The sequence below is a fragment of the Colobus angolensis genome, unplaced genomic scaffold (genome assembly GCF_000951035.1).
Source record: "Colobus angolensis palliatus isolate OR3802 unplaced genomic scaffold, Cang.pa_1.0 Scaffold3, whole genome shotgun sequence".
NCBI classification, from domain to species: domain Eukaryota; kingdom Metazoa; phylum Chordata; class Mammalia; order Primates; family Cercopithecidae; genus Colobus; species Colobus angolensis.
Genome location: NW_012116265.1, coordinates 21,373,053 through 21,390,961, shown reverse-complemented (window position 1 = coordinate 21,390,961; position 17,909 = coordinate 21,373,053). Strand labels below are relative to the sequence as shown.

Genomic DNA, 17,909 nt, shown 5'->3' with positions numbered 1-17,909 from the left:
GGAGGCGGAGCTTGCAGTGTGCCGAGATCGCGCCACTGCACTCCAGCCTGGGTGACAGAGCGAGACTCTGTCTCAAAAAAAAAAAAAGTTTATTAACCAGGTGTGATGGCTCATGCCTGCAGTCCCAGCTACGTCGCAGGCTGAGGTGAGAGGATTGCTTGAGCCCACGAGTTCGAGGTTACAGTGAGCTTTGATCATGCCATTGCACTCCGGTGTGGGCAACAAAGATCTTGTCTCTAAAAAGATAAAAATTTAAAAATTAAAAATACATTGTTCAAGACAGGGTATATGGTTGCACAGCAATGGGAGTATAATTCATACCACTAAATACTCAACATGATTCAAACGGCATCTTTTATGTTACATATATTTTACTACAATTTTTTTAAAAGATGCTGTTAAGAGGATGAATAGACAAGCCACAGATTAGGAAAAATGATTCATAGTACATATATGTACATAGTACAGTCACATAGGATATAGATATGTGTATACACAGTACATATATATCACATACATGCACATACATATATGACAAAGGATCTATATCCAGAATATATAAAGCACTCTAGCAAGTTAGTCATAAGGCAAACAACACAACAAAAGATTTGAACAGACCCTACACAAAAGAAGATAGCCAATAAGCACGTGAAAATATGCTCAGCATCGTTAGTCATTAGGGAAATGCACACTAAAACTACAGCGAGCTACCGTTCACACCCACTAAAATGGCTTAAATTCAAAAGACTGATAATGTCAACTGCTGGTGAGAATGTATAGTAACCAAAAGCACAGCCACTGCTGATGGGAATGTGCAATGGTGCAAGTACTTTGGAAAACAGTATAGTAGCTGCTTATTCTAAAAACATGCATTTACCATATGACTGAGAAGTTTCACTGCTAAGTATTTATCCAAAAGAAATGTAGGAAAAAGGTATGACAAAAAGGAGACATACACAGATGCTTGTGGCAACTTTATTCATAATAGCCAAAATCTGGAAACAACCCAAATGTCCATCAACTGGTGAATGATTACAATATTTTGGGAAATTCATATGACGGAAAACTCAGCCAAAAAAAGAAGACATTACTGCACTGGTATCAGGACTGAAAAAAATAAAAATAAAAATTAGCTGCTAATATACACAACAATATGAGTAATAATTTCTTTTTAAAGTCTGAGTGAAATAAGCTAGATTCAAAAGAGTAGATAGTAGTCAGGCATGGTGGTTCACATCTGTAATCCCAGTACTTTGGAAGACTGGGGCGAGTAGATTGTTTGAGCCCAGGAGTTCAAGACCAGCCTGAGCAACACGGCCCCATCTCTACTAAAAATACAAAAAATTAGCCAAGTGTGGTGATATGTACCTGTGGTCCCAGTTACTAGGGAGACTGAGGTGGGAGGATCACTTGAGCCCAGGAGGCAAAGGTTGCAGTGAGCTGAGATCGCACCACTATGCTCCAACCTGGGCGACAAAGTGAGAATTTGTCTTACAAAAAAAAAGTAAATAGTGTATGATTGTGTTTATATGAACTCATAGAACCAGCAAAATTAATCTATAGTGACAGAGAGGGGGTGACTATAAAGAGGCACTGAGGAGCTTTTGGGGATAAGAATAATATTCTATTGTGGTTACATGGGTATACACATTTGTTAAACTCATAGAACTATATACTTTGAATGAGTACATTTCATTGAATGTAAATTATATCATAGTTTTAAAAGAACTTTTTAAAAGTCAAGATGCAAACTGGTGAAAATATTTGCCACATGTATGACAAATTAATACTCTTAATACACAAAATGTCATGCAAGTTGATATAAAAAGCATCAAGACCCCAATAGGTCAAAGGACACATAAAAGCCACAAAAGAGGAAATAAGAATAGCTAATAAACAGGTTAAAATTAAAACAATGAAATGCTGCATTTCACAAGCCAAACGAGCACGTTTCACAAACCAAATGAGTTTCTTTTTGTTTTTGTTTTTTGCTTTGATTATTTTTGTTTTGTTTTCACTTTAATGATAATGCTAGCATTGTAGGACAAGATGAGCACTCTGCTGGTAAAAATATAAATGGATACATTTCTAGACTACAATTTGGAATACTATTATATAAGTTTTAGCAGGAAGGTTAAAGTTAAGACCCAAAACCTTAACAATTTTCAGATCATTTGACCCACTTCTAGAAACCTGTGCTAAGGAATAAACAAAGATGAACGATCAAACTTAGAGATTTACAGGCAAGAGTTTTCAGCCAGTCACTGTGGTTCCCACCTATAATCCCAGCACTTTGGGAGGTCAAGTTGGGAGGATCACTTGAGGTCAGGAGTTCAAGACCAGCCTGGGCAACATGACAAAACCCCATCTCTACAAAAAATTTTAAACATTAGGCTAGGCACGGTGGCTCACTCCTGTAATTCCAGCACTTTGGGGGGCCGAGGCAGGCAGATCACCTGAGACCAGAAGTTCAAGACCAGCCTGGACAACATGATGAAACCCCATCTCTACTAAAAATACAAAAATTAGCCAAGTGTGGTGGCGCATATGTTTGTAATCCCAGGTACTTGGAAGGCTGAGGCATGAGAATCGCTTGAACCTGGGAGGCAGAGGTTGCAGTGAGCTGTGATCACGCCACTGTACTCCAGTCTGGGCAACAGAGTGAAACTCTGTCTCAAAAAAAAAAAAAAAAAGAAAGAAAGAAAGAAAATTAGCTGGGCGTGGTGGCATGCACACTACTTGGGAGGTTGAGGCGAGAGGCAGAGACTGTAGTGAGCTGAGGTCACACTACTGCACTCCAGCTTGGGCGACAGAGTGGGACTCTGTCTCAAAACAAGAAAAAATAAGTCTGGCCCTGGTGGCTTAGTCCTATAAACCCAGCACTTAACAAGGTAGAGGCAGGAGGATAGCTTGAGCTTAGGAGTCCATGACCTTCCTGGGCAACATAGCAAGACCCCATTCTCCACTAAAAAAAAGGGACAAACAAGAATTTTTATTACTGACTTGTTTCTAGCAAGAAACAATCTACGATAAGCCACTAGGTTGAGTAAACGCTGGCATCGATATGATGAAATATCAAATATTGTCCATGGTATAAACTTAATAAATATTTCTCAAACATACTCAATGTATACACTATATAAGAACCTTAGAAAGGAACGAGATGTGTAAATGACTTACACTCATGAGTAGGGAAAGGCATAAACAAATCGTTTCATTGCAGCAAAGATTGGAAATCATCTAAATGTTCAACAAGAGAGGTGAAATTCGGCCAAGTGCACTTGCTAATGCCTGTAATCCCAGAGCTTTGGGAGGCCAAGGCAGGAGGACTGCTTGAGGCCAGGAGTTCAAGACTAGACTGAATAACATGGCGAGAGCTCATCTCCACTAAAAACATTGTTTTAATTAGCCAGGCACCGTCGTGTGCACCTGCAGTCACAGCTACTCAGGAGGCTGAAGTCAGAGGCTCACTTGAGCCCAGGAGTTCAAGGCTATGATCACACCACTGCACTCCAGCCTGGGTGACAGAGCAGGATCTTGTATTGAAAAAAAAGAGGTGAAATTAAATAAATCATGGTATGTCCACACAATGAAATGCTATGCATCTCTTAAAAACAGGCCAGATCTAATCTATGTCCTAGGCTGGGCGCAGTGGCTTGTAATCCCAGTACTTTGGGAGGCCCAGGTGGAGGGATCACCTGAGATCAGGAGTTCAAGATCAGCCTGGCCAACATGGCGAAACCCCATCTCTACTAAAAATACAAAAAAATTAGCTGCATGTGGCAGTGCATGCCTGTAATCCCAGCTGCTCGGGAGGCTGAGGTGGGAGGATCACTTGAACCTGGAAGGCGGAGGTTGTGGTGAGCCAAGATTGCTTCACTGCACTCCAGTCTGGGCGACAAGAATAAAACTCCATCTCAAACAAAATAAAATAAAACAATCTATGTCCTAGATTGCTAAATTTTTTTTAAAGGTGCAGAACAGGGAACTTGGAATGCTACTATCTGAAGGGAGAAAAAAATAAAAGGACAGATACATATTTATGTTCATATAACATCACCAGAAAGATATAGAAGAAAAACAAAACAGGTAAGTCTATATTGAAAGACTAGGGTCTGAGGATGTGAGAACAGGGGTGAGAGAGACTTAGATTTACTTTTTGCTCTCAATTACTTTCCATAGTGTTTAAATTTGTTACCATATACAGGTTTTTCTTTTTCAAAAAACACCACCAAAAACAAAAACCACCGATTTTTTTTAGAAGGAAGGGGAGTGTTATTGATTGAGTTTCTTAGAAGGAAGGAGAGTATTATGAGTTGAGTTTTTTAGAAGGAAGAGGAGTGTTATAAGTTGAATTATATCCCCTTTATACGTTGAAGTCCTAACCCCCCTACAAGTTGAACATCCCAAATTCACAAATCTGAAATGCAAAATGCTCCAAAATCCAAAACTTTTTGAGTAGCAACACGGCCTGTGAAGATCTCACCCAATTTCCCAGAAGCCCTCACTCCCATCGGACTAGAATCTTCTTTTCAGAGGCCTTTCCTTTTCTCATCCCTGTTGCTACCAGTACAAAAAGCAAAACAGAAAGACACTAAAGCAAAACCAAAGTTTTAGTCACCAAAACCAAATGGGCTGGCGAGGGAGGGCAGTGGTTGCCGGGAAGGTTTTAAGCTCACCAGGCCCTATAGCTGAGGTTTTAAAATGGCAGCTAGCTGGACACCATTTGGTCTATATCTGCTCACCCAAACCTCCCTCCAGTTCTCCAAGGGGTGTCCCTAATTACTAGCACAGCCACCTGCCAACGTGGAATCTGGGTCTCCCTTCTTTCAAACATTAGAGATGTGAGACCAGAAAGATTACTTCCCAATGCCAGAGAAAACGCTAAGAGGGAGGCACAAGGGGGAGAAGGAGACCTTCACTGCAGCATGCAAGGACATGGCGGACGCACCCCATCCCATATCTCAGCTATTATGCATTCCCAACTGGCTTGGCCAACATCCAGAGAGACTCCAGGCTGGTGAGTCTGTGAATATGAAGCAGAGATAAGCAAGGCGGCGAGGGGGAGTTCGCCCACTGTTATATATGGGCTGCAGCACTGCTGTGGCGTGGAGTCAGGGGAATCTTCCATTTCCAAGACATTTCTGCACTCGATCCTGCTCCCAAGACTAAGAATTCTTTCTTGGCTTCCTCCCACTCCCTGGAATGTAACTAAGCAGTTACCTTGAGAACAAGGAAAAACTGGGGACTAGGGAGGTGTATGAGTGTTTTAATGTGTTAAAAACCACATTTACCCTGGATACTTGTTTGCAATAAAACAGAGAGTAGGAAACTCCATTCTTACCTTCATCTGTGGGACGGGCACCCAGTGGCAATCATTGTGAGAAATATGAAGAGGCCAATCTATGCTTAGGGAGCTCAGAAAGTGCTATGCTTCCTTCCAGCTGCAGGGAAGCTGAGCCCCTGGGGAAGAGTAGATGCATTTGGACAAACAGGAATGGATGGAAGGCTTTCTAGGAGAGGGGACCTCATGAGCAAAGCCTGAAGATGGGGAAGTTCTTGTTCTAGCAATAAGGAAGTATGAGGAGAGGCAAATAAATATTTTCTAGAAGCTGAGGGCTCAGGCACTGGAAGCTTATCTGCCTTCTCCAACTCCAAGGTATCCTCCAAGGAGAGCAAAATTCAGAAACAAGGGGCACCTGCAAAGTGGTGGAGGAAAGTGGAGGAAAGGAATGTCTGCCCTGAGCCCAGCCCCAGGGCCTCATGCCGGGAAAAATTCCTGGGATTATTTGGTGCTGTGTGAGATGGATCTGGAGCCACCCTGGCTCGAAGAGGGATGTGGGTTTGGACTGGAGCTGCCAGGACTGGTCTAGGGCAAGCTAAGGACACTTTCTGAGTGTCCACATTTTTGTACTTGCTGTTCACCAGTATCTCCTTTCCCCGCTCTCCTCCCTGTTCATGGAAATCCTTAAAAATCGTCTCCTCTGGGAAGTTCTCCCAATGCTCTCATTCAGAATTAACCCACCACCCTTTATGTTCCTTCAACAATACCTCTTTTTCCATTTACGTTTTCTTGAGACAGAGTCTCACTCCATCGCCCAGGCTGGAGTGTAGTGGCTCAATCTTGGCTCACGACAACCTCCATCTTCCAGATTCAAGTGATTCTCTTGCCTCAGCCTCCCAAGTAGCTGAAACTACGGGCGCATGCCACCATGCCCAACTAATTTTTGTATTTTTAGTAGAGATGGAGTTTCACCATGTTGGCCAGGCTGGTCTCCAACTCCTGACCTTAGGTGATCCACCTGCCTCGGCCTCCCAAAGTTCTGGGATTACAGGTGTGGGACACCGTACCCAGCCTATGCCTTGTCTTATTATTAGTCTCCCTCTCTTCTAAATGTAAACTCTCAGATGTCAAGAACTAGATCTTACACATCTTTCCGACCCCATCCCCCAGCACCAGCTCTTCCCCAGAGCAGACACTCATTAAATACTTATTGAATTGAATACACAGACCCACAAGGAGCAACCTGGTACTGGCTGACATTTTTTATTCCTACATCCATTCATTCATTTGCTCAACAGCCATGTGAGTGCCTAGTATCTGCCAACCTGGCTCACTCTCTCTCACAGAGCACACTCGAACTATTTCATCAACCAGCTAAAAGTAAGTTCAGTATCAATTCAGGGCTTCTTTCCAGGTCTAGAACACAGAAAATGTCACAGGACCACCTGAACACGGAAGGGGGTTGCAGCCTGCATTCCATTGCCTGTTTCTGTCCGGATGGAAAGTCACACCCTCAAGAAGGCCCCTGGGGAAGACAGATTGTCTGGGATGTGGATGAGGGCCCCCACAGGCTCTGCCCAGCCCAGCCCACCCAGGGGACCCTAGATACACCTATCACAGGAGATGGCCGTTAAGATAACTCTGTCTACGTACACAGTACCCTGTGGATACTAAGTAAGGAGCTGGTCATTTGGAATGAGGCAGGGGAGCTCTAGGAAGTCCTCTCTGCAGAGTAGATGTGGCCACGGAGGTGGGAGGATTAACTGAAGGTCATGAGAAAAGTCTGCCCTTCTCAGAGATCAATAAGTGCAAATTACTTGAGAGTCCAGGAACTGCTCTGCCATGGAGGAAAGATACAGATGGGGGCGGGGGCGGGAAAGGGAGGGGGCAAGTTAGGAACAGTCATTGATCTCGGCGGGCTCTTCCAAGTCTAAAATTGTAGGATTCTAACCTGAACCTCCCCTGCCAACAACTTGAAAAAGTTGTCTTGAGATCAGGGACATGTGGAGAGAAAGTTGAATAGCATGTCAGATAATAAACCAAGAAGAAATTGTGAAGTCAAAACAAGGGATAAATTTTCCTTATCTCTCTAAGACATGCATCAAAGCAGCTGGCTGCTGTCTGCCTGGCCTGGGAAGATGATAATGGTTTTTAATGGCCTGTAAACAATAGGACCAGCCTTTGTAATAAAGTTTAACCAATTAATCCTTTAGGCTTCCTCACTGCACTCTGCCTACTCCTCCCTCCTCCTTTCTGTGATGGGGCAACCTTCAGAGATCTGAAAAGCAAGGGATCCAGCCCCTAGACTCAAACCTGTAGGTGACAATAAGAGTTGTCCAGAGGAAGTGCTAAAGAAAATTGCCTCTAACCTGATCTGGCTAAAAGGATCAGGGAAAAGGAGAGAGAGGAGAGATCGTGCATCAAGGAATTGGCACAAGAGATAAACTTCATTCTTATTCAGGAGCTCATTCATTCATTCAGCAGATATTCATGAACACCTACTATGTGCAAGGCATCTGCAAGAGGGTGCAAAAGTGTGCAAAGAAAATACCTGCCCAAGATGGAATTAAAGCCATAGGGGACGGGGGGTGGTACTGGGAATAAGACACATTCACAGATACCAATCATAAAAGTTAGTACAAGAGTCTCTGCAAACCACTGCACAAGTCCAGGCCTCTTTTTCCATTTCATTTCTTCTTTCATGTGCCATGTTCCACTTGGGGTGATTACAACAGACCATATTCAGAAAGTGGAAGAATTAGAAAGAGAAGAAAGTGGAACACACAAGAGAAAGAAAATCAAGGCCCTCCTCCCTCCTGCCATGGCCCTCTCTGTCTTCAGCCCTAGTTCTGGAAAAGAAAAGGGTATATTGTCACTAGAGGCCTCCAGGCAGGTCCATGCCACTGAGTCACAATTCAAGCTGTGTTTGCTTCCTACACCAACAAGGCATATCTTTGCTGAATTGTGCAATATTCTAGCCACCTGGGTTTTTCTACTTGGTATACCAACTCCCAGTACTCAACAACCATTCCCTTTACTCTTTTTTTTTTTTTTTTTTTGAGACAGAGTCTCACTGTGTCACCCAGGCTGGAGTGCAGTGGCACAATCTTGGCTCACTGCAACCTCCGTCTCTCAGGTTCAAGCGATTCACCTGCCTCAGCTTCCCAAGTAGCTGGGACTACAGGTGTCCGCTGCCATGCCCAGCTAATTTCTTTTTTACTTTTAGTAGAGACAGGGCTTCTCCATGGTGGCCAGGCTGGTCTCAAACTCCTGACCTCAAGTGATCTGCCCGCCTCAGCCTCCCAAAGTGCAGGGATTACAGGTGTGAGTCACTGTGCCTGGCCCCCCTTTACTCTTAAACACAGTGTGTGCCAGCTGTAGTGGCTTATGCCTGTACTCCCAGCAGCTAAGGAGGGTAAGGCAGGAGGATCACTTGAGCCCAAGAGCTTTAGGCTGTAGTAAGACAAGGTCACACCACTGCATTCTAGCCTGGGCAACAGAGCAAGATCCTGACTCTTAAAAAAACAAAAATACAATGTGTAATGGTGATACAATAATTCAAAGGTTAATAATCTCTACTTTTGAAAACAATAATGAATACCTTGCTTTGCATTTGGGCAGCCTCACTTTTTTTCAGAGTTCTTCAAAAAATATTATCTCATGTTCATGCCACAAGCAACCTTGGGTGGTAACAAAGGTTAAACATTATTATCTCTACTTTAAATTTTCCCTCCCTTATCCATTTGTTTTCTACTCAACAAACAGTGGTTGAGTACTTGCCATGTGCTAAGCACCATACTGGCTACAGAGTCACAACAACACAGCAGAAAAAACAGCATATCCTGCCTTCAACAGGTTCACAGACCCATGGGGAGGAGAAGTGAGGACGTGGTCCCTGTCTCCAGGGTCTGGGGCATCTTCCAGAGGAGAAGATTAAAAGATTAGCATGGGCCAGGTGTGATGCTCACACGTATAATCTCAACATTTTGGGAGGCCAAGGCGAGAGGATTGCTTGGGCCTAGGAGGTCGAGGCTGCAGGGAGCCGTGATGGTGCCACTGCACTCCAGCCTGGGCAACACAGTGAGACCCTGTCTTTAAAAAAAAAAAAAAAATTAGCATGATTTCACCAGGTAGAAAAGAGAGGAAAGGGGATTCCAGAGACTGGGCAACACAGTGAGACCCTGTCTTAAAAAAAAAAAAAAAAATTAGCATGATTTCACCAGGTAGAAAAGAGAGGAAAGGGGATTCCAGAGAGTGGGTCAGCAATCTGTGCACAGAGAAGAGTGAGCCATCTGGGGCATCCAGACCATGGGGTGAGAAGCAATGTAGGGCAAAGGCTGAGAAAGACTGAAGAGGGAGGCTGGGCCTGAACAACGGAGCCAAGAGTGCCTTGCCAAGGAGTTTGGACTTTGTCCTTGGGGTAATGAGGAAATCACTGAAGGTTTTAAGCAGAGGTGGGTGACGTGATCAGATTTATGTTTTAGCAAGATTACCCTGGCTGCGGGATGGAGAAAGCACTGGACTAGGAAGAGACTGGGCAGACTCTAGAAACTTTCCCAAAATAGAATTTCCAGGACTGGGTGTCCCACTGGAGATGGGAGGAAAAGGAGATAATAGAAACAGCTTTCTCACTTGGGCTCGAGGGGCCCTCGTTCAAGATAAGACACCAGTAAGAAAGCCTTGCCCAAGGTCACCTAAGTTACTTGATGGCTGACTCGAATCAAGAACCTCAAGTTCCTTCTGGTAGAAACCTCTTACTCTGCCTCATTAACATCGATCAGCAATAAATTTAACCATCATCTTCCAGGCTTTCCTTGTTTTCCACTTTGTACATGTTCACTTTTTGTCCTATGGAGATGATTAAGATCATTAGGGCAAAATTCCTTTTGACCTCCCATAAGGCCTCTCACAGTATAAGACAATATGTGGTCAATAAATATTTGTTATTAAATCAAACTCCAGGAGCCCCAAGAACCCATCACCAGGCATTGCCTTACTTATAACATGAGATATTTGCCTTCTTTAATCCCTAATAAACAGTTTTCTGTTTTTTGTTTTCTGATTTTTTGAGACAGAGTCTTGCTCTGTTGCCCAGGCTGGAATGCAGTGGCGCAGTCTCGGCTCACTGCAACTTCTGCCTCCCAGGTTCAAGCAATTCTCCTGCCTCAGCCTCCCGAGTAGCTGGGATTACAAGTGCATGCCACCATGCCTGGCTAATTTTTTGTATTTTTAGTAGAGACAGGGTTTCACCATGTTGGCCAAGCTGGTCTCGAACTCCTGACCTTGTGATCCGCCGACCTTGGCCTCCCAAAGTGCTGGGATTACAGGCGTGAGCCACTGCATCCGGCCAACAGTATTTTTTATGTAATTCCTAGATCAAGTAATTCCTAGATGTTTGAATTTCACAATCCAAGATAATTTTTTTTTGAGACAGAGTCTCGCTCTGTCACCCAGGCTGGAGTACAATGGCGTGATCTCTGCTCACTGCAGTCTCACCTCCCAGGTTCAAGTGATTCTCCTGCCTCAGCCTTCCAAGTAGCTGGCATTACAGGCACCCACCACAACACCCGGCTAACTTTTTTGTATTTTTTAGTAGAGACGGGGTTTCACCACATTGGTCAGGCTGGTTTCAAACTCCTGATCTCAAGTGATCCGCCTACCCCGGCCTCCCAAAGTGTTAGGATTATAGGCGTAAGCCAGCATGCCTGGCCACAATCCAAGATATTTCTAACAACAACAACAAAATTGGAGGGTTCAACGTGGCCTTGCCAACTTTTTTTTAACACCATTGTTTCTTAAAAGAAAGGACATTGAATACATATCCCCAAAGTCAGGATAATATAATTTTAAGATGAATTTTCCAAATTAAATCAGAGTTCCTCAACCTCAGATCAATTAACGCTGGACTGAAGAATTCTTTGCTATGGCAGTGAAGGGGAAGGAGAAGGGGGAGCTGTGGGAAAAACCCCCCCGGTTCAGAACCACTAAATTTTTTAAAGTAAGCTTTATTAGAAATCCAGTTACACGGTCCTTGTATTTTGGATGAGTGAAAACTATCACAGACTGACGCCAGTCCATAAACAGCTTTTAGAAACAAGAGACTCAGAGGTGAAGAGTGTGGAATTTGAAATCAGACTTAACTCAGATCCCAATTCCACCTCTCCTCATTCCCTGACCTTGAGCAAGACACTGTTCCGAGCCTCCCTTTCCTCCCCTGCGCAGCGAGGACGACACCACCTCATCCCGCTTGTTGGGAGGACTCAGTGGAATAGATGTGACACACTTAGCATGTGATTGTCGGGAAAGGAAGTATGACAATTATTAACATTATTTCTACCACTTCTATAACATATATGGTATCTAATACAAATTAATGACTGCTACTCAAATTTCAGACTTTCTGGGTCAAAAGGACCTTACACATAATATAGTGGACTTTCAATAAACACTTACCGAATGGATAAATGAACCCCTTGTCACCCTAATCTCACTAGTTCCTTCCCTCTACCCCGACATATCTGAGTCCTTTTCTCCTTTACTAAACCTTTCTCCAATCCGACCCATGGGAATTAAAGCCGTAAAATAAGCTTGGCACACCTCGGGCCTCTGCCCTGGGCTCTGTGGGTCGGAGCACTGTGGATCACCCCCACCTATGAGAGCCTTTCTTCGGGGCCAGTCATGAACGTCCCCCATGTCATCAGCATCTTCAGGCTACTGCTGTCCTTCTTGGATATTTAACCTGGAGGTGGGCCAGGGACACAGAAAGGAGGTGGCAAGATCCTTGAACAAAAGGAGCTATAAAAGGGCGTTGGGGGAAGCCAGGCAAACGGCAGATTAAACAAGCAGGCACCTCAAGGAAACGTGGCGGGGGAGGGGGTTCTGAGCCTCTCTGTCTCCTAACTTGACAGCAAGCAGGTCAGAGTTCCTGCCACTTCCTTCTAGTAGAAACCCCACCAAGCCCACCTCCCCGCCTCGGCAGGCAAAGCACTGGTAGCTCTCTCAAAGGAAGAAAAAAAAAAAAAAAACACTCCTTGTTATAAAACAGACACAGTCCTGGCCAAAGCCCAGCTAACAATAAATTTCTGGGGTTCATCTCACAAGTACATTAAGTATCTTCTGACAGTTTCCCAAAGGGCTGGGTTTTTCTGGCTATCACAGGGCTGTAGAATATTGAGTACAAGGAAAGGGCTTCAAGAACAGGGGATCCAAGCCCTCATTTCATTGATGGGGAAACTGAGGCTCAGAGAGGGGGAAGGCACATGTTCAGGATCATCCAAGTATGCTCCCGTCAGTGACAGCACTGAGCCAAGAACTCAAGGCTTCAGTTTTGGCACTGGGTTTTGCCAGAGGCTTGAAAACATACCAAGAAGAGGAAGGTGTACTATGAACTAAATCTCACTTTTCCTGAAAATATAGATGTGTGCTCACACAGGCACACATGGGCATAAAAGGTAGAGAAAGAGGAAACAAATGTAGCAAAAGGCTGGTAAATGGTGAATCTAAGCGAAGGGGATATTGGTGTTCATTGCACTATTTTCACAACTTTTCGGAAGGCTTGCCATTTTTCCAAGGAAAAATTTGAGGAAGGGCTAGGTATGGTGGCTCATGCCTGTAATCCCAGTACTTTGGGAGGCCAAGGTAGGAGGATCGCTTGAGGTCAGGAATTTGAGACCAGCCTGGGCAACATAACAAGACCTCATCTCAACAAAAAAATTAAAAATTGCCTGGCGTGGTGCCAGGCTGGGACTATAGTAGCTGTAGTCCCAGCTACTCAGGAGGCTGAAGCAGGAGGATCACTTGAGCCCAGGAGTTCAAGGCTGCAATGAGCTATAATTGCACCACTGCACTCTAGCCTGGACAACAGAGTAAGACCATGTTTCTTTTAAAAAAAATTAAAATTAAAAAAATAAATTTTGAGGGAGAAAGATAAAGTTCTAATTAGCAATCTAAGATAAACAAAAATTTTTTAAAAAAAATAATTTGGAAAACAGTAGGAATCCCTCCTTTAATTTCATTCAGTTTCCCTAGCTAGGGACTAATATCCTTAGGAAAAGTTATAAGAAATCCAGAGGCTAAAGGGGTGGGACTCCAAACAAGTAAGAGATTGCCAGCATTCACAGCAGTCCGTAGCTATGGCAATCTTGGAATCCAAATAAAATTTCAGATATTTTGTCCCATCGGCTCCTAAAATACATATATGCTGGTCACACCATGTATCCTCTGTTGTTTTTGGTGCAAAAAGTAAAGTAACCATGAACTAAGGATAGGGCAAATGTCAGAATTTTTCTAGGGGACTTTATTGCCTTTGCAATACAGGTGGTTTATAAATGCAACACAATACAGTTTAATTTCTATTCAGTTTGCAAATTCTTTCACATAAGTAAATCATTGAATCAAAATCCACATCCAACCCACATTCACCATGTTCTCTATCCATATTAGTAGTTGGTTTGGGCCATACTGGGTCCATAATCTAGCCCTGAAAATGTGTCCTGGGCCACATATATAACTCATACCAATAGCAGGGCACTCAAGGCATGATGATTTGAGGGAACACAACCTATCCAAGAAACTTCAAGGAATTCCTTATGGCTGAAGTAAGGTCTGAGGAAACCATGAGCAGGTGAATATGACTTGGAGAGAAGGTAGAGGTTAAATCCAGGAGGGCTCATACACCCAACAAAGGAGTTGGAAGTTTATCCTTCAGAAAACAAGGAGTCACTGAAGGGTTTTAAATGGGCAGTGATATAATTGGATCATTCTGGCAGAGTACAGATGGATGAAAGTAACTCAAAGCTAGGAAGTCTATCAGAATGACAAAGTCCTGAACTAAGGCAGTCTGAGCGGGAGTGATGAACTGATAACACATTAGAAAGAGCTATCGACCAAAGTAAATGGACAAAACTGGTTGGGAAGAGGGCAGATGTGCCTGAGAGAGAGAAGGGATCCTAGATGACGTCTAGCATGGCCAACTAGGTAGACGATGACAACACTCATCCTGACGGGGAATCCGGGAGGAGGCGAAGGCTTGGCAGAGGAGCGTGGTGAGTTTTGAACATGTTGAGGTCCCAGTTGGATATGCAAATATGAAGCTCCAGAGAGAAGCCCAGGATGAATATGTGCATTGGGAGTAACCAACATCATGTATGGAGATGGATGCCAAGGGTGCGGAGGAGGTCAGCCAGAGAATTGGGGGCAAAACAAGAACTGAGTCAAGGACAGAAACTCTGGGGGAAAAAACAACATTTAAGGGCAGCCATGGAAGTGGAGACCCCAAAAAACGTTGAGGAGTAACCAAAGAGGCAAAGACCTAGGCCTGCTTTTAAGTGACCCACTAAACTCCTCCATCTCCACAGGCTGGTCACACCGTGCTGGGGCTGGGGAAGGAACAATCGTGTGTTAAAATAAACTCATTTCTCAATGAAAAGACAAACAGCCCAATTTTAAAATGGGCACATAACAAATAGATATTTCTCCAAAGAAAACATACAAATGGCCAATAGACACATGAAAAGATAGGAAGCATCATTCGATCATTAGGGAAATGCAAATCAAAACTACAGTGAGGCTGGGCATGAAGGCTCACACCTGTAATCCCAGCACTTTGGGAGGTCGAGGCAGGCGGATCACTTGAGGCCAGGAGTTCGAGACCAGCTTGACTAACATGGTGAAACGCCTTCTCTACTAAAAATACAGAAATTAGCCAGGTGTGGTGGCGCACATCTGTAATCCCAGCTACTCAAGAGGCTGAGGCACAAGAATTGAACCTGGGAGGAGAAGGTTGCAGTGAGCCGAGATCGTGCCACTGCACTCCAGCCTGGGTGACAGAGTGAGACTCTGTCTCAAAACAGAACAAACAAACAAACAAAAAACCCACAATGAGGCCAGGTGTAGAGTCTGATGCCTGTAATGCCAACACTTTGGGAGGCCAAGGCAGGTAGATCACTTGAGATCAGGAGTTTGAGACCAGCCTGACCAATATGGTGAAATCCCATCTCTACTAAAAATACAAAAATTAGCTGGGCATGGTGGCGGGCATCTGTGATCCCAGCTACTTGGGAGGCTGAGGCAGGAGAATCACTTGAATCGGGGAGGCAGAGGTTACAGTGAGCTGAGATCGTGCCACTGCACTCCAGCCTGGGTGACAGAGTGAGACTGTCTCAAAAACAAAAAAACCAATGAATGAGATAGCACTTCACACCTGGGGAGATGGCTAAAATCACAAACATCAGCAAAGAGGTGGAGAAACTGGACCCCCCATACATTGCTGATGGGAACACAAAATGCTGCAGTCACTGTGGAAAACAGCTTGGCAGTTCTTCAAAACTTCAAACGCAGAGTTATCATGTGACCCAGAAACTCCTCCCCTAGGTATATACCCAAAAGAATTGAAAACCTATGTCCACACCAAGACTTGTACATGAAGGTTTATATTAGCATTCTTCATAACAGCCAAAAAGCAGAGATAACCCAAATGTCCATCAACAGATGAATAGGTAAATCAAATGTGGTGTATTCATACAAGGGACTATTATTCAGCCATAAAAAGGGAGTACTGAAATATGAAACAACACGGCTGAACACTGAAAACATTATGCTGAGTGACAGAAGCCAGATGCAAAGGCCACATGTGTTATACGATTTCATTTCTATGGAATATCTAGAATAGGGAAATCCAAGGAGACAAAAAGCAGATTAGTGGTTACCAGGGGCAGAGCGGATAGGGGAGTGGGGAGTGCCTGCTTCCTGAGTGCAGGATTTCTTTTTTTTTTCTTTTTCTGTCGCCCAGGCTGGAGTGCAGTGGTGTGATCTTGGCTCACTGCAACCACTGCCTCCTGGGTTCAAGCAATCCTCCTGCCTCCTGAGTAGCTGGGATTACAGGTGTGCACCAGCACACCCGGCTAATTTTTGTATTTTTAGGAGAGACAGGGTTTCACCATGTTGGCCAGGCTGGTCTCAAACCTCTGACCTCGTGATCCTCCCTCCTCGGCCTCCCAAAGTGCTGGGATTACAGGCATGAGCCACCACGCCAGGCCAGGATTTCTTTTTAGGGTGATGAAAATGTTCTGTTGTCAGCTGTGGCTGATGGTGGATGTACGAACCACCACTGAATTATGCACTTTCAAGTGGTTAGAATGGTGAATTTTATGTTGTGTGAATTTTCTCTCAACAGAAAAATTCAATCATCCTTTAAAAAGTGACCCAGAGCCACAAGGCACTGGGGAAGCAGTTTCTCCAGCTTGCAGCAGGAGCTCCAGATATTCTGAGTCAAGCCAAACAGCCTGCTTCCTGGGAGAACCTTAAATGATGTCTTCACGCATCCACAGCTGGGGGAGGGGGCGCTGACGAAGAGGAGAAGATGGAGCATTGGCCTCCTCTGGCTGCTCACTCTGGGCGGGCTGCCTTGACCGCTTATAAAACCCCAAATGCCAGGGTGGCAGCAAGACATACATGCAACTATGTCTTGACCTGCAGCAAGACAGCAACTAGGTCTGACCCAGGCATGGTTACCCTACAAGGACAGGAAAGGAGAAATGATTTCCAGTCCCAGGACACCCAGAAGCCACCAAAAACCAACCTCCTGATTCATCCCCCTTATTTGACTCCTCGACCCTAAAACCTGTGCTTTGTGTTCAAGATACACCTGCTGGAGACAACACTCCCAGACATCCCGAGGGCCAGCAGTCACCACACAGGTGCCTCGGGGAGATGCTGGAGACACGAGTGGCTTTGAAATGAGTACAACTTACATGGCTTCCAGGTGTGCTGTGGAAATCCAGGCCCAAAGAAGAAGCCAGTGAGGAAGAGAAGGCTGACCATTGTGTTCTCAGAAGGGGTTGGAGCCTCTGGGGTGGGGGCACTGAGGACAGAGCATGGCGTTCTGCGGATCATATCACATCTCTGCTTCCCTCTCCAGTGATATGCTTCCCTCACTCTCCCATTTTGCTCCCTCTCTCCCACCAAACTCCCAGGGCAACCCTGGATAATAAAGCGACCGAATGTGAATGCTTCCAGGTGGCACACCAGCACGCCAGAGAAACTGTCACAGCAGGGGGGCAGTGCTGGGGTGAGAAGCAAAACCCCTGGCCTACTCCAGCCACTGGATAAGCGCGCCCTCCTCCATGCCTCCCTGCTCCTGCCTGCCCTGAAGGGAAAAGGAGCACAGTGAAACTAGGTCTTCCCTTGGGGTTCTGACCACCTCGTGGGGAGCTTATGATTGCCCTGTGGTTGCCATGCCTACTGTGATGTCACTCCTTTTATCAGTCTATCTGGATGAATTTTTTTTCCCTTTTCTCTGAAGGACAACCTCCTACCCAGTGCTTAGGAGCCCACTGGGAGCTCCCGCCCTTGTCTTATCTGGATCTGGGACCTCAGAAGACTCCACATTCCTAACAGGAGTAGCTCTCGGGATGAAGAAAATCTCTCTCAAGCTGGTCAGTCTACTCCTAGATTTAAGCAGAACCAAACAGAACCTATTTCAACATCCCCTCTCAGAATGCAAACAGGAGAGGAGTGTGTGGAAAGGTCCAATCACCTTTACTTAATTGATCAGAAGAAAATCACATTTTTTTTTTTTTTAAGACAGAGTTTCCTTCTGTGGTCCTGACTGGAGTGCACTGGTGCA

General features: G+C 44.7%; 1 protein-coding gene across 1 annotated transcript in view; it reads right to left on the bottom strand.

The window, feature by feature from the left end:
• The window catches only part of DPF3 (D4, zinc and double PHD fingers, family 3), a 222,037-nt gene extending 204,583 nt beyond the window's left edge, over positions 1-17,454 (bottom strand). The window contains exon 1 of the mRNA XM_011949621.1: positions 17,035-17,454. Coding sequence (XP_011805011.1) covers positions 17,035-17,036 — 2 coding nt within the window. The 5' untranslated portion in view covers positions 17,037-17,454. The remainder of the gene's footprint in view (positions 1-17,034) is intronic.
• Positions 17,455-17,909: the final 455 nt, after the last annotated feature.